We start from the raw sequence: 19,642 nt of genomic DNA on the forward strand, positions 1-19,642 counted from the left end.
AAATGGAAGATAGACACATATCTTTCCTTATTTTTTCTCAACCACAGGGCCTCCAGAGAAGAATCACTGTCACCATTGTACATGAGTCAGGAGGCGACATAGAGTGGAGGGACATCCGTGAGCTTGTTGTGGGTAAGTTTGCCTTTAGGCTTTCATATCCTAAATTTAGCACAGCATCTGTAGTGATAGCTCCTTGTGTACAAGCTGTTCTAAATGTGGCATTTCACGGCCTCTTAGGACGTCTCCGAAACACCCCAGAAGCAGATGAGACCATCATTGACCCCAATATTCTCTCCCTCAACATCCTGGCTGCTGGGTATGTCAGGCCCATGCAGGATGACCGGTATGTATTGACATAGATATCTAATCCCTCTGGTATGATGCAGATTCACTGTTAGAAAAGTCTGTCGCTTACAGAAATGTTGGTTCGTGTGGCAGCTCTGGCTGAGTTTCAGACCAACTACTGTTCTGATGTTCGTATCCAAGGACGCTCACTATGCTTTTATGGCAGGCCCTGCACTTAAACACGGCACAGCAGCACATGCATGGCATGATAAAGCAACTGCACATGTTGAGAAAAAAAAAAGCATGGCAGAAAAAAACACAACTTTAATGTTGTAAGAAACTTTACAGAGCTATTTTGAGTTTGAATGCTACTATTACGACTGCAAGAAACATAACTTCTTCTTTCCAGTGATGGGCACAAATAAGGGTTCAGAGTGACTATAAGCAAAGTGAATCCTAAGAATTTTCTTTTTTCTTTTTAATATGATATATGATCAGTCACTGAATGAATTCACTTGTCCATGCTGGCTGTACGACCCTCCTTGGTGGCGATATGTGCTTTTTTGTTGTTTGATTGTCGTCATTACACCTATATGTTGCATTTCACCTTGTTTATCACCCCACCTGTAACCTGCCTCATCTCTCTGCCATTATTAGACCAACTTACCCCAACACTGACCCTCAGTTATACTGAACGATACAGTCATTTTACCAGCCTTCTCATTATAGCGTGCAGTATCTCACTCCTAAACAGAGAAGACTCCATTAATGAATACTTTAGCCCTTGAATACTTCATTTAAATGCATGTCTTTCTAACTTATTCAGTATCATAAGTCACTTCAAGTAGAGCCATTAGCAAACCTTTACATATATAAATGTATTTGAAGTCTTTATATCTGTAACATTATGACATAAAACATTTCATCACCACCATAATGAATGATTAAAGATTAATTTTTGATACATAAGACTGTAGATTACAGTTTTCATTTTTCTGTAAATCTTGTAAATAATGCCCTATTTTTGAAAAAAGATGTTTTTTGAATGTGCTGTATAATAAAAAGTCAAGTCTGAATTGAACTTGCATCAAGAGGAAAATGTTACATTAAGGAGACTGCAAATGTGAAAACAGAATTGTTTTCTTCAGTTGATAAAAATCAACATGAGACAAAATATGTTAAGTTATCCACCTTATGCCTTCTTTCAAACAGCCATGATAAGAGGCTAACAGGCTGTCTGAGATTATAATAAGGAACTCTATTTTATCAATAATAATCTAAAGGAAATTATTGTTCACACAATCCTTAAAAGCAGATGGACAGTTGAGCAGAACATGAAGTTTATCTGTGATAAGCCTTGACAGAAATTTGCAACTGAATATTAGCAACACAAAAATGTTATGATATACACTGAAATGTGCTTGGCAGAGGTACCAGGCTATTGTACTCAAGTAAAAGTACAGTTACTGTGGTTAAAATATACTTAGTGTGAATAGTAAAGCGGTAGCAGTTTTACACTCAGTCTGTTTTTTCACACATTAAAAAAGAAAATCTCATGTTCTAATCATGGTTGCACACTGACGCTGAAACGTTCGTCCTTCATTATTTCTTTAAGAACAGGTTTGATTTCCTGCGAATTTTCACATCAGTCCAAGTGATGTAAATGGTGATTGACGACTCAGATCAGCGTCGTCTGCTTTCTCCAATTTGGCACAGCAAATGGCGTATGAGCGTGTGCTGTATGAAGCTCCCCGTCAGGACTGATGGATCCAGTGTGATTTTAAAGAAGTAACAAAGCCACAGGCTGGGAATACAAAACAATTTGCCACATTCCACAAATTTGCACAGTAAAGGAAAATAAAAACGCAACAGACTCAGTGTGCAACGTTTGAGTGTGTGACGTTTATTTGGATTACGAATCCGAAAAAAAACGAATCCAAAAATAATGGACTCAGTGTGCAAAGACCTTAAGTCATTTAAAGTGTACCTGAAGTACTGAGTACTAAGTTGCTTCTTTTGATACTCAAGGGATTTTATTTATTTAATATATATATATATATATATATAGTTTCACCTATAATCCCATGTAGAGTAGAGCCTGCAGGAATAGGATGGATATGAGGTATATACAATGTATGAGGTAGCTGAGAAGCACCTTGTTACTCTGGGTTTAAAAGGTGTTTGTCCTCCTTTAGATAAAACAGTGGTAATATGGTAATGGCTCCCCTAAACAATATGCTTAAATTCTGCTATGTAATGTTTGGTGTAGTTTAGCAGCCAGTCAATAGAGGGCAGCGTGGATCTTTAAGACTCCAGGTCTCATAACGAGAGCATGAGGTGTAGCCGCCACTGATATATTATGAAGCCAACATGTTTACACAAGAAATACTAATATAACCTACATGAATACATGTTTAATATTCTCCTTATTAGTTCAGTTTTTTTCACTTTCTAGTTCTCGTTAATGTCTCTTCTTTATGATGCAAAAATTCCCTTAAATGGCAGCGCGCAGTAGGTCCTAAGTGTAGATACACTATGCATTATAGAGTATGAAATGCAGATCTTGTATCAATTTCCACTGATCAAACATTTTGTCACCAGCATATAATTTAAGTCAACTGTAATGCATTTTTACTTCTGATTGTGTGATGGCTCACCGCTCTAATCCTTCTGCTTCCCTAAACTTTTGCAAAACACTTATCCTAACCAGAAACATCCTGACTGGATCTTGAGTTTACTGACTTTCAACTTAAACCAACCAAACGCTCCATGCAGCACTGTCCAGAGGCAATGCTAGGCCAGCCTTTTGTTGACCACGATGCTGCTCCCCTGGGATTTTAAGCCCTTAATGTTTGTTCTTCTGTGGCCTAGAAGGCCAAAAATGTCGTTTTCAGGCTCAGCACAGGGTCAGGCTGCGGTCCAGTGTGGTTTCTGCTCAGTCTTGCAGAGACTAACGATGAAGTATAAATGGATGCTAACATTTTTCTCCCCCTGTCCACTAACTGAATGTTGTTTTTTGCTTTTGCAGACAGTTTCTTGATTCGGACATGCCTAGGTATATTATTTTGCCTCTCTTCTCACGCTCTTGAGTTACACAGTCACTTCTTTCATCCTTCTAACGCCCTCTACACTCATTCTTCATTTCTACTCCGACTACACTGAATTTGTTTCCTTTCTCTCCCACTCTGCCATCACTGTCAGCCATCCATCTCTGCCTCTTTGTTTTCCTCCCCCTCATGTGAAGTGAGGGATGCGGTTCTGCATGTCCCCGGTTCTCTCCCTGCGCTGGGTTTGTGTTTGAGCTGTTATCTGGCTGAGGTTCATGATGGACAGCGTTCTGCATGGCTCGCTTCGCTTCACGTCGACTGTCCTTGACTGTGTCTCTGTTGGAGGTGTCGTTGGGCCAGTATCACACTGTGTCCACAACAGCAGCTACTACAGGAACTATATTTAAGGCTGATATAAAAATGGTACAGCCCTGTTTTGTCTTTTTGGACTGAAATAAGACATTCTGATTTCTGCTGATGGTTTTAAAAAGTGTCTCTTAGTTGTTATGCCTTTAATTTTGTCCTTCTTTTTTAAAAAAAAAAAAGTAAAAGTAAAAGTAAACAGTGAAATTAAATTTTGTTTCTCTAGGACATGAGGCTTCGTGAGATCTTTAAGAACTAAAAGATTGAAGTACAAGTCTAAACACTGTAGAAAGGGAAACATTCAAAGTGGCAGAGCGTACCTGAAGGGAGACCAGCAGCTGCTGATCTCCCAGTACTTATAACTTGTGCCTAAAATGAACAGTATACATTTTATACAGGGCCTATGGAAAATATTCAATGTTTTACCCTTTTGTTGATTTTATAAATCAGCAATGGTCAGTATGGATTTTTTTTATTTATTTATTTTTTACATAAAAACTAACTAAAAAAATCTTTAAATGTCAAAGTGAAAACAGATTTCTACAAAGTAATGTCAATTTGTTAAAAAAAAAAAAAAAAAAAAAGATGTTATGTAAAATAAGTGACACATAAACTTTCACCCTCTTCATGACAATATTTAGAAGATTCACCTTTTGCTGCAATCACAGCACTGAGGTTGTGTTGATAGGTCCCAGTCAGGATTGTACATCTGGAAGCTGCAATTTTACTCCTTTCTTCTTTGCGAAACTGCTCAAGCTCTTTCAGGTTGCACAGGGATCAGGTGTGAACAACTCTTTTCAAGTCCAGCCATAAATTCTGTATTGGATTGAGGTCTGGGCTTTGACTCGGCCACTTCAGAACATTCACCTTGTTGTCTTCAAACCATTTCTGTGTAGCTTTTGTTGTATGCTTCAGATTATTGTCTTGCTGGAACATAAATCTTCTCCCAAGCCGTAGTTCTCTGAATAAGGTTGTCCTCCAGGGTTTTCCCTGTATTTTGGCACCATTCATTTTATCCTTTACCTTTACAAGCCTTCCAGGGCCAGCTCTGAGCAGCATCCCCACGGCATGACGCTGCCACCACTGTGCTTCACAGTGGGAATGTTGTGTTTGTGGTGATGTGCAGTGTTTGATGTCTTCTCTGATGGTCAAAAAGCTCTATTTTGGTCTCATCAGACCAAACAACTTTCTTCTCTTGACCATGAAGTCTCCCACATGCCTTTTGGCAAACTCTAGTCCAGATTTCAGTTAAGTTCTCTTCAACAGTGGCTTACTCCTTGCAACTCTCCCATAAAGCTTTGATTGGCAAGGAACCCAGGCAACAGTTGTTGTATGCAGTCTCTCCCACCTCAGCTGCTGTAACTCCTTGAGAGTAGTCATAGGTGTCTTGGTGGCCTCTCTCACTAGTCTCCTTTTTGCACGGTCACTTAGTTTGTGAGGACAGCCTGATATAGGCAGATTTACACGTGCCATATTCCTTCTTTTCTTCACGATGGATTTAACTGGACTCAGTGCAATATTCAGTGCCTTGGAATTTATCCATCCCCTGACTTATACTTTTCAATAACCTTTGCTCTATGTTGCTTGGAGTGTTCTTTTGTCTTCATGGTGTAATAGTAGCCAGGACTTCTGATTAACCAGTCACCAGACCTTCCAATCACAGGTGTCTTTTTACTAGCACCAATTGTGTGGACCTCTGCTGAATTAAATCAGTCACTTTGAAGACTTTGTAGAAATCACTTTTCACTTTGACATTGAAGAGATTTTTTGTTATATTTCTTTTTCAAAAAAGCAAATTATAGTGACAATGGTTGATTTATCAAATAAATAAAAGGGTAAAACATCCAGGGGGGTGAATACTTTTAATGGGCACTGTATGGTGCAAATTTTCATGAAAATGAGCTTCAATCATTTAAATGCAAATTTATGTTAAATTGCAGCAGACTCTTTAACAACATGATTGATTTGCAGTTCTTGAACTCAATCATGAGAAGTAAGTTTTGCCCGCCAGAAGAGGGTAGTAGTCAGCCATTTTTGTGGGGAAGACAGTGCATAATTTTTTTAAGCAATTGCTTTCAAAGCTTTAATATCAAGATAAGAAAACAAAAAGGTTTGAGTTGTCGCACTGTGAATTAGATCTCTTGTAGATTCAAGTTTTTTTCGTATGTTAGTGATATATATGCACAGTGAGATCAAAATTGGTTCCTCTAGGACTGTGAAGAAGAAATGATAGACAGACAGCTTATACAAGAGGCAGCTGGAGCTCAGATCAACCAGAGAAGCTTCTTCAGTCACATGTTGATGTGTCCTTGGGCAAAACACTTAACCCTACGTTGCTCCCACTGGAGCGTCAGTGGTCTGTAAAAGTGTATGGATGCATATGAATGGGACTAGTTAATACTCATGGTCTTTTTTACCATCCATTTACCAGTCTATACATGATATTCTTTAGAATAATGTAAGACTCAGAAGAAAAAATCAATACCAAGGACAGTTTTAAACAAACCAGCAAGAGCCCTAAAATCAATGTGATGTGATGTGCAAATAAGTACTAGAAAACAGTTGTGATTTATGCATTTATTGAATGTTCAAACTTAAATCTCAGCATATACGAGTATTGTCTTTGGTAACCATTGAGGCATGCCCACACCAAGTATTAAGCATCACCACTTGTTATCCAAAAGCCCAAAACAGATATTAATCTATTAATGCAAGGTCTAAATGACTACTATGGTGACTGATTTTACTTGGCACATGCATTTCAAGCCTTATTTTTTCTATTTATATCTACAAATATGAGGTTTATCTGGACATATCAGGTCAATGTGGGTGTTTTTATGAGATACTTTACTAGAAATTGCACACATATCTTGCTAAGATTTGAGTTTTTGCAGTGTGTTTTAGTGAAGCAGTATTTTGAATCCATGGATATGATTGTGTTTGTTGCCCCTAATCCCAAGAGGCAGAAAGTACTTCCCATCACAGCCACAGAAATATTAACAGGAACATGATTACTCAAGAGCTGTAATATGGATCACATCATTTACAGTACCCGCGCTGGCATGGGATTCAAATACAGCTATTAAAATGTAATCCAGTGAACCATTACCTCAGCAGTAGCACTTTGCCCAAAATTGCTGCGATGTTGTGAATATTTTTTAAATCTCACTTGTACCCTCGGTGAAACTCTGCCAAACACCAGAAACAAACGGCTCCTCACATGTCAAGCCAGCAGCATGACTTCAATCCTGGCTGCGGCACTTTTAGGAGGCAGTAAAGCACAGAGAAGCACATGTTGGTGCAGTGCGAGGAGAGACTTGCTTCCTTGTGGTGTTAGCAAACGTTTTTTCTAGAGAGGAGAGAGTATGAACTAGTGAATGTGTGCTAATTCACTTGCAAGTTACTTTGAAAGCAGGACACCTCTACATTAACTCCTGTATCTGCTGCTGTAGGTGATTTTGATGATGAGTTTGCTTTCTGCTGGGTTCACTTTCCCACAAGGTCACCTCAGTCCAAGGCGAGTGAGCCCAGCCTGTTGTCAAGGCTACAGAAACATTGATCTCCCTGTGCAATGCTTGCTTGGATTTTTATTATTTTATTCAAAGCTTTTCCAGGATGCAAGCCAAAAAAGTAACAGATTTCAGTGAGTGATTATTTCTTGTCAGATACGTTAATGTATGGAGTAAATTACAGCCCTTACAGAATCCAAAGTTTCCTGCTTGAGGATTGTCTGTTTGCTGTTATTTTAACGTTCTTACTGGTAGAACAGGATGCACAGAATTGGTCCAAACGTCCCTCAGGTCATTTAGCAGTCCTAGTTTTGAGTGTGCTGTTTACTTAAAGCGATAACAGTGTGAACAAACACCATCCCAGCCACAGCGTACTTCCTGACTCTCACTGTCTATTCCTTTGATGGTTTCTTCTTCCTCACAGAGTTTCCTTGGGACGTGACTATAGGTATTTTTCTGTCCTGTCCCTCTTTCATCTGGTTCTCTCATCACTTTCTTCATTTTTCTATCCTTAAAGTCATCTCCACTCTTCTGAAGTGTTATATGCAAAGAGGTGCATCAACACAGTCATTCTGTTGCATGCAAAAATATTCAATGTACACTTTTGTTGAACTGAGATAATGAAATGTACTTCCATTCTTAATACAATGTTTGAACTGTGTACAATCACACTTTTAAACTACTGGCTTGTTTGTTATAGATCTTAGTGTTTTAAATATTTTTAGAGCTTTATAAATCAACATAGGACATATTTTGCAGACAGTTAATTTGGATTGAATCAACTTAGGGCATTTATTTTGGTCCAAATGACTCAAATGGCATGGGCCCAAATCATAAAGTAGGTTTAGTGCAAACCTTGAGTCTTTTAACCCTGAACTGAGAGAAACTTTGAGATTTTTTGTTAAAGAGAAAGAGGAAAATCAAACCCAAGAATGAGGGCTGAGTCAAGTCTGTTTCTCAGGGAGAGGAAACTTAAAGTCTGAGTCAGTCGCTGCTGTTTCTGAGTCTGTGAACTCATCCTGGTCAGGAGCAGGTTTTCTTAAATTAACCCTATGTTTCTCTCTGTCCCCTCCCTCAGGTTCAGGGTAAAATACCACCTAATTAGCAGAGAATTGCAACAGTATTACAAGGGTTAGGGGTTAAAGGAGAAGAGTAAAATACTACCTTACTGCCAGAGAGCTGCCACAATATTAGGAATAATAAAAGGAATTAGGGTTAGAGGGTTACAGTAACACCTATTACTAGAGAATTGCTAGAATATTATGAGGGTTAGGGTAAAGTGCCACCTTATGACCAGAGTATTGCCACAATATAACAAGGGTTAGGTATCATAGAGTTAGAGGGTTAGGGTAAAATTCCACATAATTACCAAAGAATTCCCACAGTATTGTGAGGAATTAGGATAAGGGTTAGGTTTTTAATGGTCATGGTGCACATGCTGATCTCTGAGGGACACTTTCAGAATTGAGTGCCTTAACTCAGATCAGCTCTTCTGAAACCAAAAACTCAGAGTTTGTTGAACATCCTTCTTGAAACAGGCCCCAGTAGAATAGTGAAAAATCTTGTCTGAAGGATAAAAATGACTTTTTCAAATGAAGTCTGATTAGTTTAAATGGGTCTCCAACACGTTGCCTGTAAGATACTGAAGGTGGGATGGTGAAAGAAGAAAAGACTGAAGTGGCCAAGATCTTCAAGCTCCTTACCACCTTAATTTTTTCAAAGTAGCTCTCAAATAAAGACAGGTTGGAGACCCTTGGTTTAAAATGAGTGATACTTAAAGTGTTTCTGTTCTTTTAAAAAAATCTATTTTTTACCAAAAAAAATGGTTTTAAAAACACTGAACTTTTTTGTAATGTTTCACACAATCCAAGCTCTGACTTTGATCAGCTGAATTTGCCCTGAAGTTTTCAGTTACTAAAACCTTAAATGAGAATTTTTGCCACCTTTTTAAACAATAAAGGATAGAAAACCAAGTTTAATGAAATGCCAAAATGACATCACTGTTAGTTTGATAGTATTTGTAACAATACAATTAGCTATCTAATTAGCTCTAGCTGCTGACAGTGTTTACAAATAAAGACTTAGATTTTGACCACTGATTATTTTCTTGGTTTCTTCTGACACTGATAACTTTAGGACTTTCTATCGCTTCGAGGCTGCCTGGGATAGCTCAATGCACAACTCCCTGCTCCTAAACCGAGTCACTCCATATGGAGAGAAGATCTACATGACACTCTCTGCCTACTTGGAGGTACACACAGAGCAGGACTTGCATTAATGAGAGACTCAAATAACACTTACAGTATACGAAATGTCTTAGTTTCTCAATAGGATAAATTTCCTGTCTCGTTTATCTTTTGCAGATGGAGAACTGCACCCAGCCTGCAGTCATAACCAAAGATATCTGCATGGTGTTTTATTCTCGAGACGCAAAGCTCTCAGCCTCCCGTTCAATCCGCAACCTTTTTGGTACTGGAAGCCTTAGAGCAGCAGATGGGTAAGTTCAAAACAACACACTATGAAATACATCAAATTGCTCACATATTCTTTCTGTTAACGAAGTCCTTTTTCCCCTAGAAACCGTGTAACTGGAGTTTATGAGGTCAGCCTATGTAACCTGGCAGATGCAGGAAGCCCAGGTAAGAATACAGCTGATGTTAAGCACCGTTAAGCTCACAGCTGCAGCATTTCTAATTCTTAATCTGCCCATACCAGGTATGCAGAGAAGACGCAGGCGGGTGCTGGACACCTCAGTGGCCTACGTCCGTGGGGAGGAAAACCTGGCCGGGTGGAGGCCCCGCAGTGACAGCCTCATTTTGGACCACCAGTGGGAGCTGGAGAAACTCAGCCTACTGCAAGATGTAAGAGACTCCTCTTTTGTAGCAGAAGCTAGCTTTTATAACAACTATAGACCTTTAGCAGATGACGACACACAAACCTGGACAGCAAAGAGGACTTGCTGTTTTTGACTTGATGCCAGCACTAAATTCATACTCGTCCACATATTCCCTGTGGTAATCTTTGCAGTGCACATTCTGTGCACTGAAAGGCACACTAATTGGTTAAAATAGGATAAAATATTTGTCAGAGTTGTAAAACAGTTGTTTAGATGTAAGATTCATGCTCATAGGACTGATTCCTTAAACTAACTTTTTGACTTCTCGAGAGAAAATTCGGAAGTCGATGCAAAGTTTCAGATTTGTTGGAAGATTTTTAATGCTTTGATGACTTTAAAAGCAAAAAGGTAGACTGCAAAAGCAGTCTGGGATCTCCACTCAAGGCAGACCTTGCTTTTTTTTTAACAGAACAAAATACTGTCTAGTTTAAATATATATTCAGTTTTGTAAGCAACACCTTCACTGGGCTTTTGGCTCCAGTCAGGCTGTAAAGTCTAATGAACTGTTTTCCTTACTATTTCCAGAAACAACTTTCTCTACATTTAAGCAGCTTTTTCTGACATTGTCTTTGTCAGTTTTATTCATTATCCCATTTTTTCTCAGGTGGAAAAGACCAAACATTATCTCCTGCTGAGGGAGAAACTAGAGTCAACCCTACTCATGGGCCAGGAGGCGCTTCTGACTTGTGTTACTGAAGAGATGAGCGATTTTCCTCAGCCCCCTGAGGTCGACCCCGAGGCTAGCTCCTGCAATGAAATCACCACTGAGAGGCAGAGGGAGCTTGCAGCCAAGGTTAGCCACGTTTGTTCACTGAATACTGGAGTTCAATGATTACGGTCTTGACTTTAGTCTAGAGTTACATTCGTTCTGAGTGTCAGGTCAAGTGTGTTTAGTTGAAATGTAGAACTAACATAACATAACATAACAATTCACATAACATGTCTCATTTGTCTAATCTTGTGTCCTTTAATGCACAGTGTTTACGGCTGCTTACTCACTCCTTCAATCGAGAATACAGTCACGTGTGTGTCAGCGCCAGTGAAAGCAAGGTAGTGCTCAAATATTCAGATCTACAGATGAACATTTGCTGTGTGGTTCCTTATAGTTTAATAAGGCTCTGTATCTACACATGTCTATGCCTTACAGATATCAGAGATGTCCGTCACAACACTAAGAGACTCCCCTTCAGTCTCTGCTCTCAACACAATCATCCCCTCCACAACATGTCCTTCACTGGTTGATGGTTGCTACAGCAACACTGAACTCAGGTCAGTCCTAAGATACAGCTGTTTGTTTATTGCTATCTATGCAACATGGCTTAGATCCACAGTTTTAAATGCAAAGCCAAATATGCAAAGTGCCTTATTTTTCGTAATGGCTAGCAGGAGGGTCTTCTTGCTGCAGAAAGAACTACAGTTGTATTTAATTACCACCAGATGTTCTTTGACTACTTATTAACTCAGTGATTATATTAATTTTGAATTTGTTCAATCCCAAAACCAAGACTTCTCTAATACATCTTGAGGTTTATTTTCAAAGTTACACTCTAAAGCAATGTAGGATATGTTTAAGGCATGTATTAATGTGATAATAATGGCCTGGAAAGAAGAATGGTATGCTGCATATATAACTACACTGCCCTTATGAAATGCAATTAAGGAAGAGGGTTGTGTGCATTGCAGCTTGATGCTACAAAAATATGCAATAAAAAGTTATGAGTCAAAATTGCACATAATACAGAAAACACACCCAAATGTTTGGCCCTTACAAGATATACATCAGAAGAGAATGACCTAGTGTAAACACCTTGATATGGAGGAAAATGAATGCACAAAAATATATAATCGGCACCAATAAATATCCCAATAATAACTGTTTATTCAGCCCTTTCGGATGTTCTGTTTGTAAAGCATAAATCCAAATGACTTCCCATTGGAGAAGGAGATACAGATTGTGTCCCATGCAGGATGCTTTGTTACCTAAATCTTTTGCTTCTTTCCTTCAGACCTCCAGCGCCTCGCTCTCGTGCAGTCAGCCCCACCCCTGACAAACAGCAAGACACAGAGGCAAAGAAATCTGTCAATGGAGCCTCTGAAGCTAAACCTCGGATCCGCAGATTTGTCCCAGATATTCAGGAGATTAGAGTCAGGTGAGCCTGCCACAGCAGACTAAAATACATCTGTTACCTATATAAATACATCTGTTTTTCTATTGGAAGGCAAGCATGATGATATTTTATCTTTTATCTTGCAGTCCCATTGTGTCAAAGAAAGGTTACATACATTTCTTGGAGCCTCACACAAACGGGTGGGTGAAGCGCTATGTAGTCGTGCGGCGGCCATACGTCTACATCTACAACACGGAGAGAGACACTGTGGAGCGAGCCATCCTCAACCTCTCCTCTGCACAGGTGGAGTACAGTGAGGACCAGCAGGCTATGCTGAAGGTAAGTGATCAAATATCTCCAAATTCCCTCTTTATACTAACAGGTGGGTGTATGTATATTGAGATGGACATAAAAACAGCTGCCTCAGAATGAAGCCAGAATATCTAGCACTAACACTGCTGACACGCCACAGTATGAGTCATAAACCTGACCACTGTCACATTAACACACAGGTGTCAAACTCAAGGCCCGGGGGCCATATCCAGCCCGTGGAACAGTTAAATCCGGTCCACAAGATGATCTCATATTTCTGTTTAAACGGGCCATCAGTATGAGGTCTGCAGATGTCCTGAAGTGTAAAATTGTAAACTTATCCTTGATGATTTAAGATAATCTTGTTAAGTCATAAAATCTGAAAAAGGAGTAAAAATATTTAGATAAGAAGTCAGAAATGTGGGAAAAGAAATTAATTTGTGTTTTAATTTCACATTTTCAATTTAGCATCTCACAATTAGGACTCAGACTTAGGATTTTGAATTTTAATTTCCTGCTTTGAGCATTTCGGCTCATGGTTTTGACTTCTCATATAACATTTTGAGCTTTAAGATTCATAATTGTAATTTTTGAGTGGTATGTTGACCATTTTAACCATTTACTTTGTATTTTACCTCATATTTTCAACTCCAAACTTTCACTTCATAATCCAATAGTTTGACCTTTTAGACTCACAATGTAAAATTTTGAACCATATTTTGACTTTTTATTTCATGATTACAGATTTTATTTCATATTTTGATCTTTTAAACTCATGATTTTTACCTTCTAATAGATTTGCCATTAAAAAAACATTATTTTTCAATTTTATGTCTCGACCTTTTTGAACTAACAAATTTACTTTTCTCAGACTGTGAGCCTTTAAACTTATCTTTTTAACTTTTTAAATGTCAAAATCGTTTATCATCAGTGCTACTTTTTTTTTTCATATTTTATTACCGGTGAAACAACGTTGACAGTTTATGGTTAAAAAGATGGTGCTGTTAGGCCCTCAGGTTAGACCTGAGTCCAGAATCTGGCCCCTGCTGTGATTGAGTTTGACACCCCTTGCACTAACAGATGGGAAGTGTGCCAAACTGTAAAGCTAAAATACACATCAAATCAAATGTTCTCAAACCTGGATTGTGTTGTGAGTTTTATTCATCATCTAGATCAGTGGTTCCCAGCCTTTTTTCCTTTGAGCCCCCCCAAGAAAACTTGAGCCTTTTGGGCCTAAACCATTCAGTGCTTCATAAGCTAACAGAAGTATCTTGAACTCTATTCTCTGAGAGATAGGGAGCCAGTGTAGAGACCTCAGAACAGGAGTGATATGGTCCACTCTCTTGGTCTTAGAGAGGACTCGAGCAACAGCATTTTGAATCAGCTGCAGCTGCCTGATTTACTTTTAAGGCAGACCAGTAAAGATACTGCTACAGTAGCCAACTTGACTAAAGATAAATGCATGGACAAGTTTTTCAAGGTCCTGCTGCGACATTAGTTGTTTAATATTTATTTTATTTTTATGTATTTAAATCTAGAAATATTCTTGAGGTGATAATAAGCTGACTTTGTAATTGTTTATATGTGTTTTTTAAAATTCATGACACCACCAAGATTTCTGGCCTGGTCTGAAGTTTTTAACTGCAGTGATTGGAGCTGCAGGCTGATTTTTAGAGATTCCTGCTGGAGTCGAAAAACAACTACCTCAGTTTTTTCTCTGTTTATGTGAAGAAAATTATGGCACATCCACTGGGTAATTTGTTCCATGCATTTACCCAGTGCTTGTATGGGGCCATGGTCACCTGTGGACATTGAAGTGTAGAGCTTTGTGTCATCTACATAGTTATGGTAATTTATTTTGTTGTTTTCTATGATCTGAGCAAGTGGAAGCATGTAGATGTTAAACAGAAGAGGCTCCAGGATGGAGCCTTAGGGGACTCCATGTGTAATTTTGGTCTGCTCAGATAAAATAATTCCTGCCCTTTAGGTGGGATGCAAAACAATCAAGAACTGTGCCAGACAATCCCACCCAGTTTTCCAGTCGGTCAAGTAATATATTGTGGTTGACTGTGTTGAATACAGCACTGTAATCATCCTCTTCCTCTGTGAGGTAAAATGAAACACACCTTAAATAATTTTTTAGTCTTGTACAAATAAGCTTTTTTCATCTTTCTGCAGACCCCAAATACATTTGCTGTGTGTACAGAACATCGTGGAATCCTGCTTCAGGCCACAAATGACAAAGAGATGCATGACTGGCTGTACGCATTTAATCCACTCCTTGCTGGAACGATCAGGTAACAAAATACCTAAAAGGTAGAATTAATTTAATTCAACCAGCAAATGCATCTTAAGTAAAATTTCTTCTCTGCTTCTCAGGTCAAAGCTGTCGAGAAGACGAGCCGGACAGATGAGGATGTGAAACAAAGACTAACATGTACATAGATCCTTGTCCTTCTCCTGTTGTGCTGAGCCCTTTCTTCCCACCACGGTCACAAACTACCATGTCCCCCCCCTGTACATCCTCAGTTTATCACTAGTGTCCTCAGCACCTAAAGCGCCCATTTCGTGTCAGGCCTTTGCTGCGATGTGAGTCTCATAGTCTGAAGAAACCTCTTCTGTCACTGTACTGTACCGAAGTTTAATCTTAGCTGGACGAAGGAAGAAAAAAGGAGAAAGTAGCAACAGTTTCTTATCTCAGATTACAAAACGTATGGTAATGTACTGTAGTTGTTGTCAGTGACACATCAAGCCTTATGCATTTATTCCTCAAAAAAAATGCAGTGTTGTTTATTTTTACCGAAAGCTGCCATGTCAGTGAGGATTACACTGCTACAGTTGCATCAGTAAAAAGACAAACATGCTAATTCTTCTCTTCTCTACTGCTATATATACAGTGTCTAAACAGGTTTGCATACAGCTAAAAATACATGCTAGTAGATAAAAAAAATGACAGCTGAGTGTATAATCCTCTTTTCTTTGTGGTTCCTGAACCCTGACATGGAGTTATCTGCCTCCTAAACCTCTTAGAAAATTTTAGCACACAAAGCCTGGCAAAGGGAATGGCATTATCATCATAGACTTCACGTTCTTGTGGCATTTTTATCATTTCATGTAGTTTTAGCTACTGTAAGAGCACCAAGGGTATCTACATTCACAGACAGTAAGTAATCAAGTATCACCACCCTTAATCCTGTCAGTTTAAGCTCGATCTCTACCTGAATTTTCTTTTAAAATGTGATATATTTAGATATTTAACTGCTTTTATTATTTATTTCTGCATGTATTTATTTACAAAGACATTTATATTTCTAAAAAAGAAGTAGTACCGTGCAATTTCTGCACACTGCACTTTTTAATGAGTTCCATAAATATCTGAATAACAGCCTAGTCCCCTTGTAGTCAATTCTCTTTAAGCTATGTAATGATTTATGATTGGCTACTTTATTTGTGCTGAAGATTACTTGAATTAAACTATCCCCTTAAGAGTAGGATAGTGATACCTAACCATTGCCCCTGTTAACGTTCATTATTAGGTAGAGAATATTAAGGTTGTGTGCACAAAGCTACCTTGTTAAGGGATCAAAAGTTTCTCTCAGAACTTCTCTGAATGATATGTATATTGATTAATGTAGTGCCTCTTTTTTCAGTCATACTGTACAGTATGCCTCTGCACCAGTTGCTTTGAAACAACATCCTTCATGCTGCTATGATACTGTTCTGGAAGTGTCCACAGATCATATCTCGTCACTCGCCTGCTTTTTTATCATCGTCATGACCATCACTTGCATATTCAGATAAACAAGTGAGATTCATGTTCATATCCAAAAGGGAAAGTGGTTGTTTTACATGCTACTTCCGCTTCACATATACATAGATGCTATACAGATCCTATTGGGAACTATTTCTTCACATGATTTAGGACTGGCAGATGTAAAAATGCAATATCTGTATGGTCCCTCTTACTAATGAAAGATTCATCAGTAACGGTGTCAAGATTAAAGTCTTTTCATTAAGACAAGAACTGTATTTTTAAAGCAGTTCATTCAGTTGGACTATGACTCAGTCCCAATTCAAATTTTTACTACTACCCCTACTCTCATTTTGAAGTGCCCCCTTGCCCCTTCAAACAGAGGTGAAATCTTTCCCTAAAAAATGGGACAACCCTTCAAAACCTTGAATGATAAGAGCAACCTAACCTCACTACTTGCTCTTCAGAGTGACCACCGACACCCCTGTTTGGGTGAAAACAAGACTGAATGGGAATAGATTAGAAAACAGTAGTAGCAACATGATTAAAAGCTTTTCTGTTGCATTCTTTGGGAACCACTGCATTCAATATAGATGTGGTTTTGAACTTTCTAAACTATTTTGGCCGAGAATTGTCATTGGAGAAACTGGTCGGTCCTGAGGCTAGACCAGTTGAGAACTACGGCTTTAAACAATTAAAAAGTGACAAATTAAGACATGTTTTTATCCTCAATAGATGATGAATTGTAAAAGATGAGCTCTGTGGCTTTTAGCTGAAACTAGAGGAGAGTAACCTGGTCAAATGTGGGACTGAATGTTGTGTTTCTACTGACAGCAAGAGCTGTAGTTTAGCCACCCATTCACCCAGGTCATTTGTCCCATTTGACATAGGTAGTCTAAACAGACTCTTATAAACACCTGTAAAATAGTCAACGTTTTAATGTTATAATATCACTTCTTTAACAAATATGGCATATCTTATATGTTTAACTCACTTGCCATTGGACTTGAGCTTCCAACAACAATACAACTCAGTGGTTTTCATATTTTAAGCTCTTAAATTCCTAAAGAACCGTCTCTATTTACCACCATTGATCTAGAAGGAATGTTTTCACCCAGGAAGGGGTGAGGCTGGCATTGTTTGGGCAAATTACCCTCATAGATTGCTCTTATCAATAGTCCTCAACAGCATTTATGTAAACAGGCCTGATGTTTCCAATATATATATATATTTTTAATGCTTGTTTAATAACATTGACAATTGTGCTAGATTCAGAGGGTCAGGCACCCAAGCAATCCCCTCTACTCCTACATTTCCACAAGAATTAACTGGGACACCCACCCTTACCTCTTGACATGAATGTGCAAAACATAAGGGTAGTGTTAAGTGGTCGGGGCAAGGGTTGACTTCAGACTGAGAATCTGAAATTGATTGTTAAAAAGTAGGTGAAGATGAAGCTTGTGAGTTGTTGTGTTATGCTTGTGAGTTTGATGAATGAGTATGCCTCAGGTCAGCCAGCCTTTAGAGGACACTCAGTGATAATTCACCTTCAAACAGGTGCATGCAGCACACAACATCCTAAAGCTTTATTCTGTCACAGAAAAGCAAGAAGTGAAATGTTTTATTGTATACTTTTTATGTAACGGCACAGAAAACTTTAGGCAGTGTTTAAAATTTAGCTGCGGTCAAAATATGTTTGCCAGTTTGTGCTCGGGTTTCTGTAGTTGTAGTTCAGCAAATACCTGTTAGTATGTTGAGTAACAGATAATCAATAATATGATTAAAGTCTATCCCAGGCTTCCATGGCAGCGCTGCAGTTGTGGTCGATCCAGCTATAGCATAATAACTGAAGGAATACCTTGTTGTACTGTACATGACTCTGTCTCTGCACTCATTCCTGTCTCGTATCCCAGTCTCAATCATCAGATCTCTTTGTTGAGATGAATCCTCTTGTTTTCTTTGGGCCTTTAAATGTGCGTCACACTTGAGCCAACCAAAGTTTTGTTGGCACAGTCACAAAAAATGTACACTGAATGTAACATTGATATTTGAAAATACTTGTTCTGCTGGAGTGGTTGTGTTGACTTGTCTTCTGGTTTCACAGTCTGGTTCCTTAATGATTGTAGGTTAGTGACTATCAGGGAACCAAATGGAGCTTTTAAGATATATCTGTGATAGTCTGTCGGCTAAAGTGAAGGTGGAGGATGGTTCATTTTGGCCCTGCTAGGCATTGCATCTTGCACAGTGATGCTGTAAGTTACATTTCTCAAACACTTCACTTTCATTTCAATATCACCATCATGCTCTGAAAGCCTTCACGAAAATATACTTTTTCTAATCCCTTTGAGGAAATATCATTTACATTTTTGTGCTTCCACATCTATTTTTCTTCTTTCTTTTTTTGCACTATCAAATTGCACCGGTACATTTTTTTTTTCCTGGAATAATTTTGCATTGTATATAAACATGATTGCTGTGAACAGTGTATTATAAAGTTGCACCCATTTACAAAATCATGAATGGGAAGTAGTTCAGTCGGTGTCTCTGAGTGTTGGAGTTTAGCGTCAAATGTTTGTGTACACTAAACACATTGTCATATAAGAAATAAACATTGAGATTATGCAACACAAACAAACTGCCTCCTCTCATTTATGTACAATGTGTTAGCCTTTGTGCTTTTGTAACCTTTTTTCTACTCCAATATAAATTAAAGTACTGTGATGGAATTGTTCTGAGTTTCACCATGGAAGTGTTCGGCCATTAAAACAACATGATATAGGATTTGGTTTGGTGTGATCTGGCCCACACCAACAGTCTTTGAGTGTCCCAACAGGGCCAAGATCAAAACGTGGCTTGTGCCATGACCACTGACATGGCATAAACTGTGTGGCTTTTACTGTGGCCAGTGAGTGTTCTCAGAGCTACAGTGCCAGTGAAAAGGATTCATCCTCTTTGATGTTTTACCCTTATTTATGAAATAAGTGCATAAATATTCACCTCCCATTAAGTGACTGACCTAATTTTGCACAGACCCAGCCAATTGGTGCTAGTAGTCTCACAATTAGTGAAATGGGGATCAGGAGTGAAGTGAATGTGGCTCAAATGATTGTTCTATAAAGACACTTTTGTCTGGAAAGTCCAGTCAATAGTTTATCAGTAGTCCTGGCTACCATTACACCATGGAGAGAAAAGAACACTCAAAGCAACTCAGAGAAAATGTTGAAAAGTATGTCAGGGAATGGATACAAAATAATCCAAGGCACTGAAAACCCCCCAGAGTTCAGTGAAACTCATCATCAAGAAATGGAAAGAATATGATGCGTAAATCTGCCTAGATCAGGGTGTCCTGCCCTTTGTAAAGCCAGTCAAGT

At 38.7% G+C, this 19,642-nt stretch overlaps 1 protein-coding gene across 21 annotated transcripts in view; it reads left to right on the forward strand.

The window, feature by feature from the left end:
• Positions 1-18,888, forward strand: part of kif1aa (kinesin family member 1Aa) — an 87,360-nt gene extending 68,472 nt beyond the window's left edge. For 8 of the 21 annotated variants that reach the window (XM_041791282.1, XM_041791283.1, XM_041791284.1 and 5 more), the window contains 12 exons: positions 48-343; positions 9,341-9,455; positions 9,568-9,701; positions 9,782-9,843; positions 9,920-10,065; positions 10,705-10,893; positions 11,079-11,150; positions 11,248-11,369; positions 12,107-12,250; positions 12,355-12,547; positions 14,699-14,817; positions 14,900-18,888. In XM_041791282.1, the coding sequence (XP_041647216.1) occupies positions 48-343; positions 9,341-9,455; positions 9,568-9,701; positions 9,782-9,843; positions 9,920-10,065; positions 10,705-10,893; positions 11,079-11,150; positions 11,248-11,369; positions 12,107-12,250; positions 12,355-12,547; positions 14,699-14,817; positions 14,900-14,942 (1,635 nt within the window). In that variant the 3' untranslated portion in view covers positions 14,943-18,888. Of the gene's footprint in view, positions 1-47; positions 344-3,313; positions 3,341-7,628; positions 7,653-9,340; positions 9,456-9,567; positions 9,702-9,781; positions 9,844-9,919; positions 10,066-10,704; positions 10,894-11,078; positions 11,151-11,247; positions 11,370-12,106; positions 12,251-12,354; positions 12,548-14,698; positions 14,818-14,899 lie in introns of all 21 variants that reach the window. The other 13 variants (XM_041791286.1, XM_041791294.1, XM_041791291.1 and 10 more) reach the window with 3 other exon arrangements.
• Positions 18,889-19,642: the final 754 nt, after the last annotated feature.

Source organism: Cheilinus undulatus, linkage group 7 (genome assembly GCF_018320785.1).
Source record: "Cheilinus undulatus linkage group 7, ASM1832078v1, whole genome shotgun sequence".
In the NCBI taxonomy this organism is placed as follows: Eukaryota; Metazoa; Chordata; class Actinopteri; order Labriformes; family Labridae; genus Cheilinus; species Cheilinus undulatus.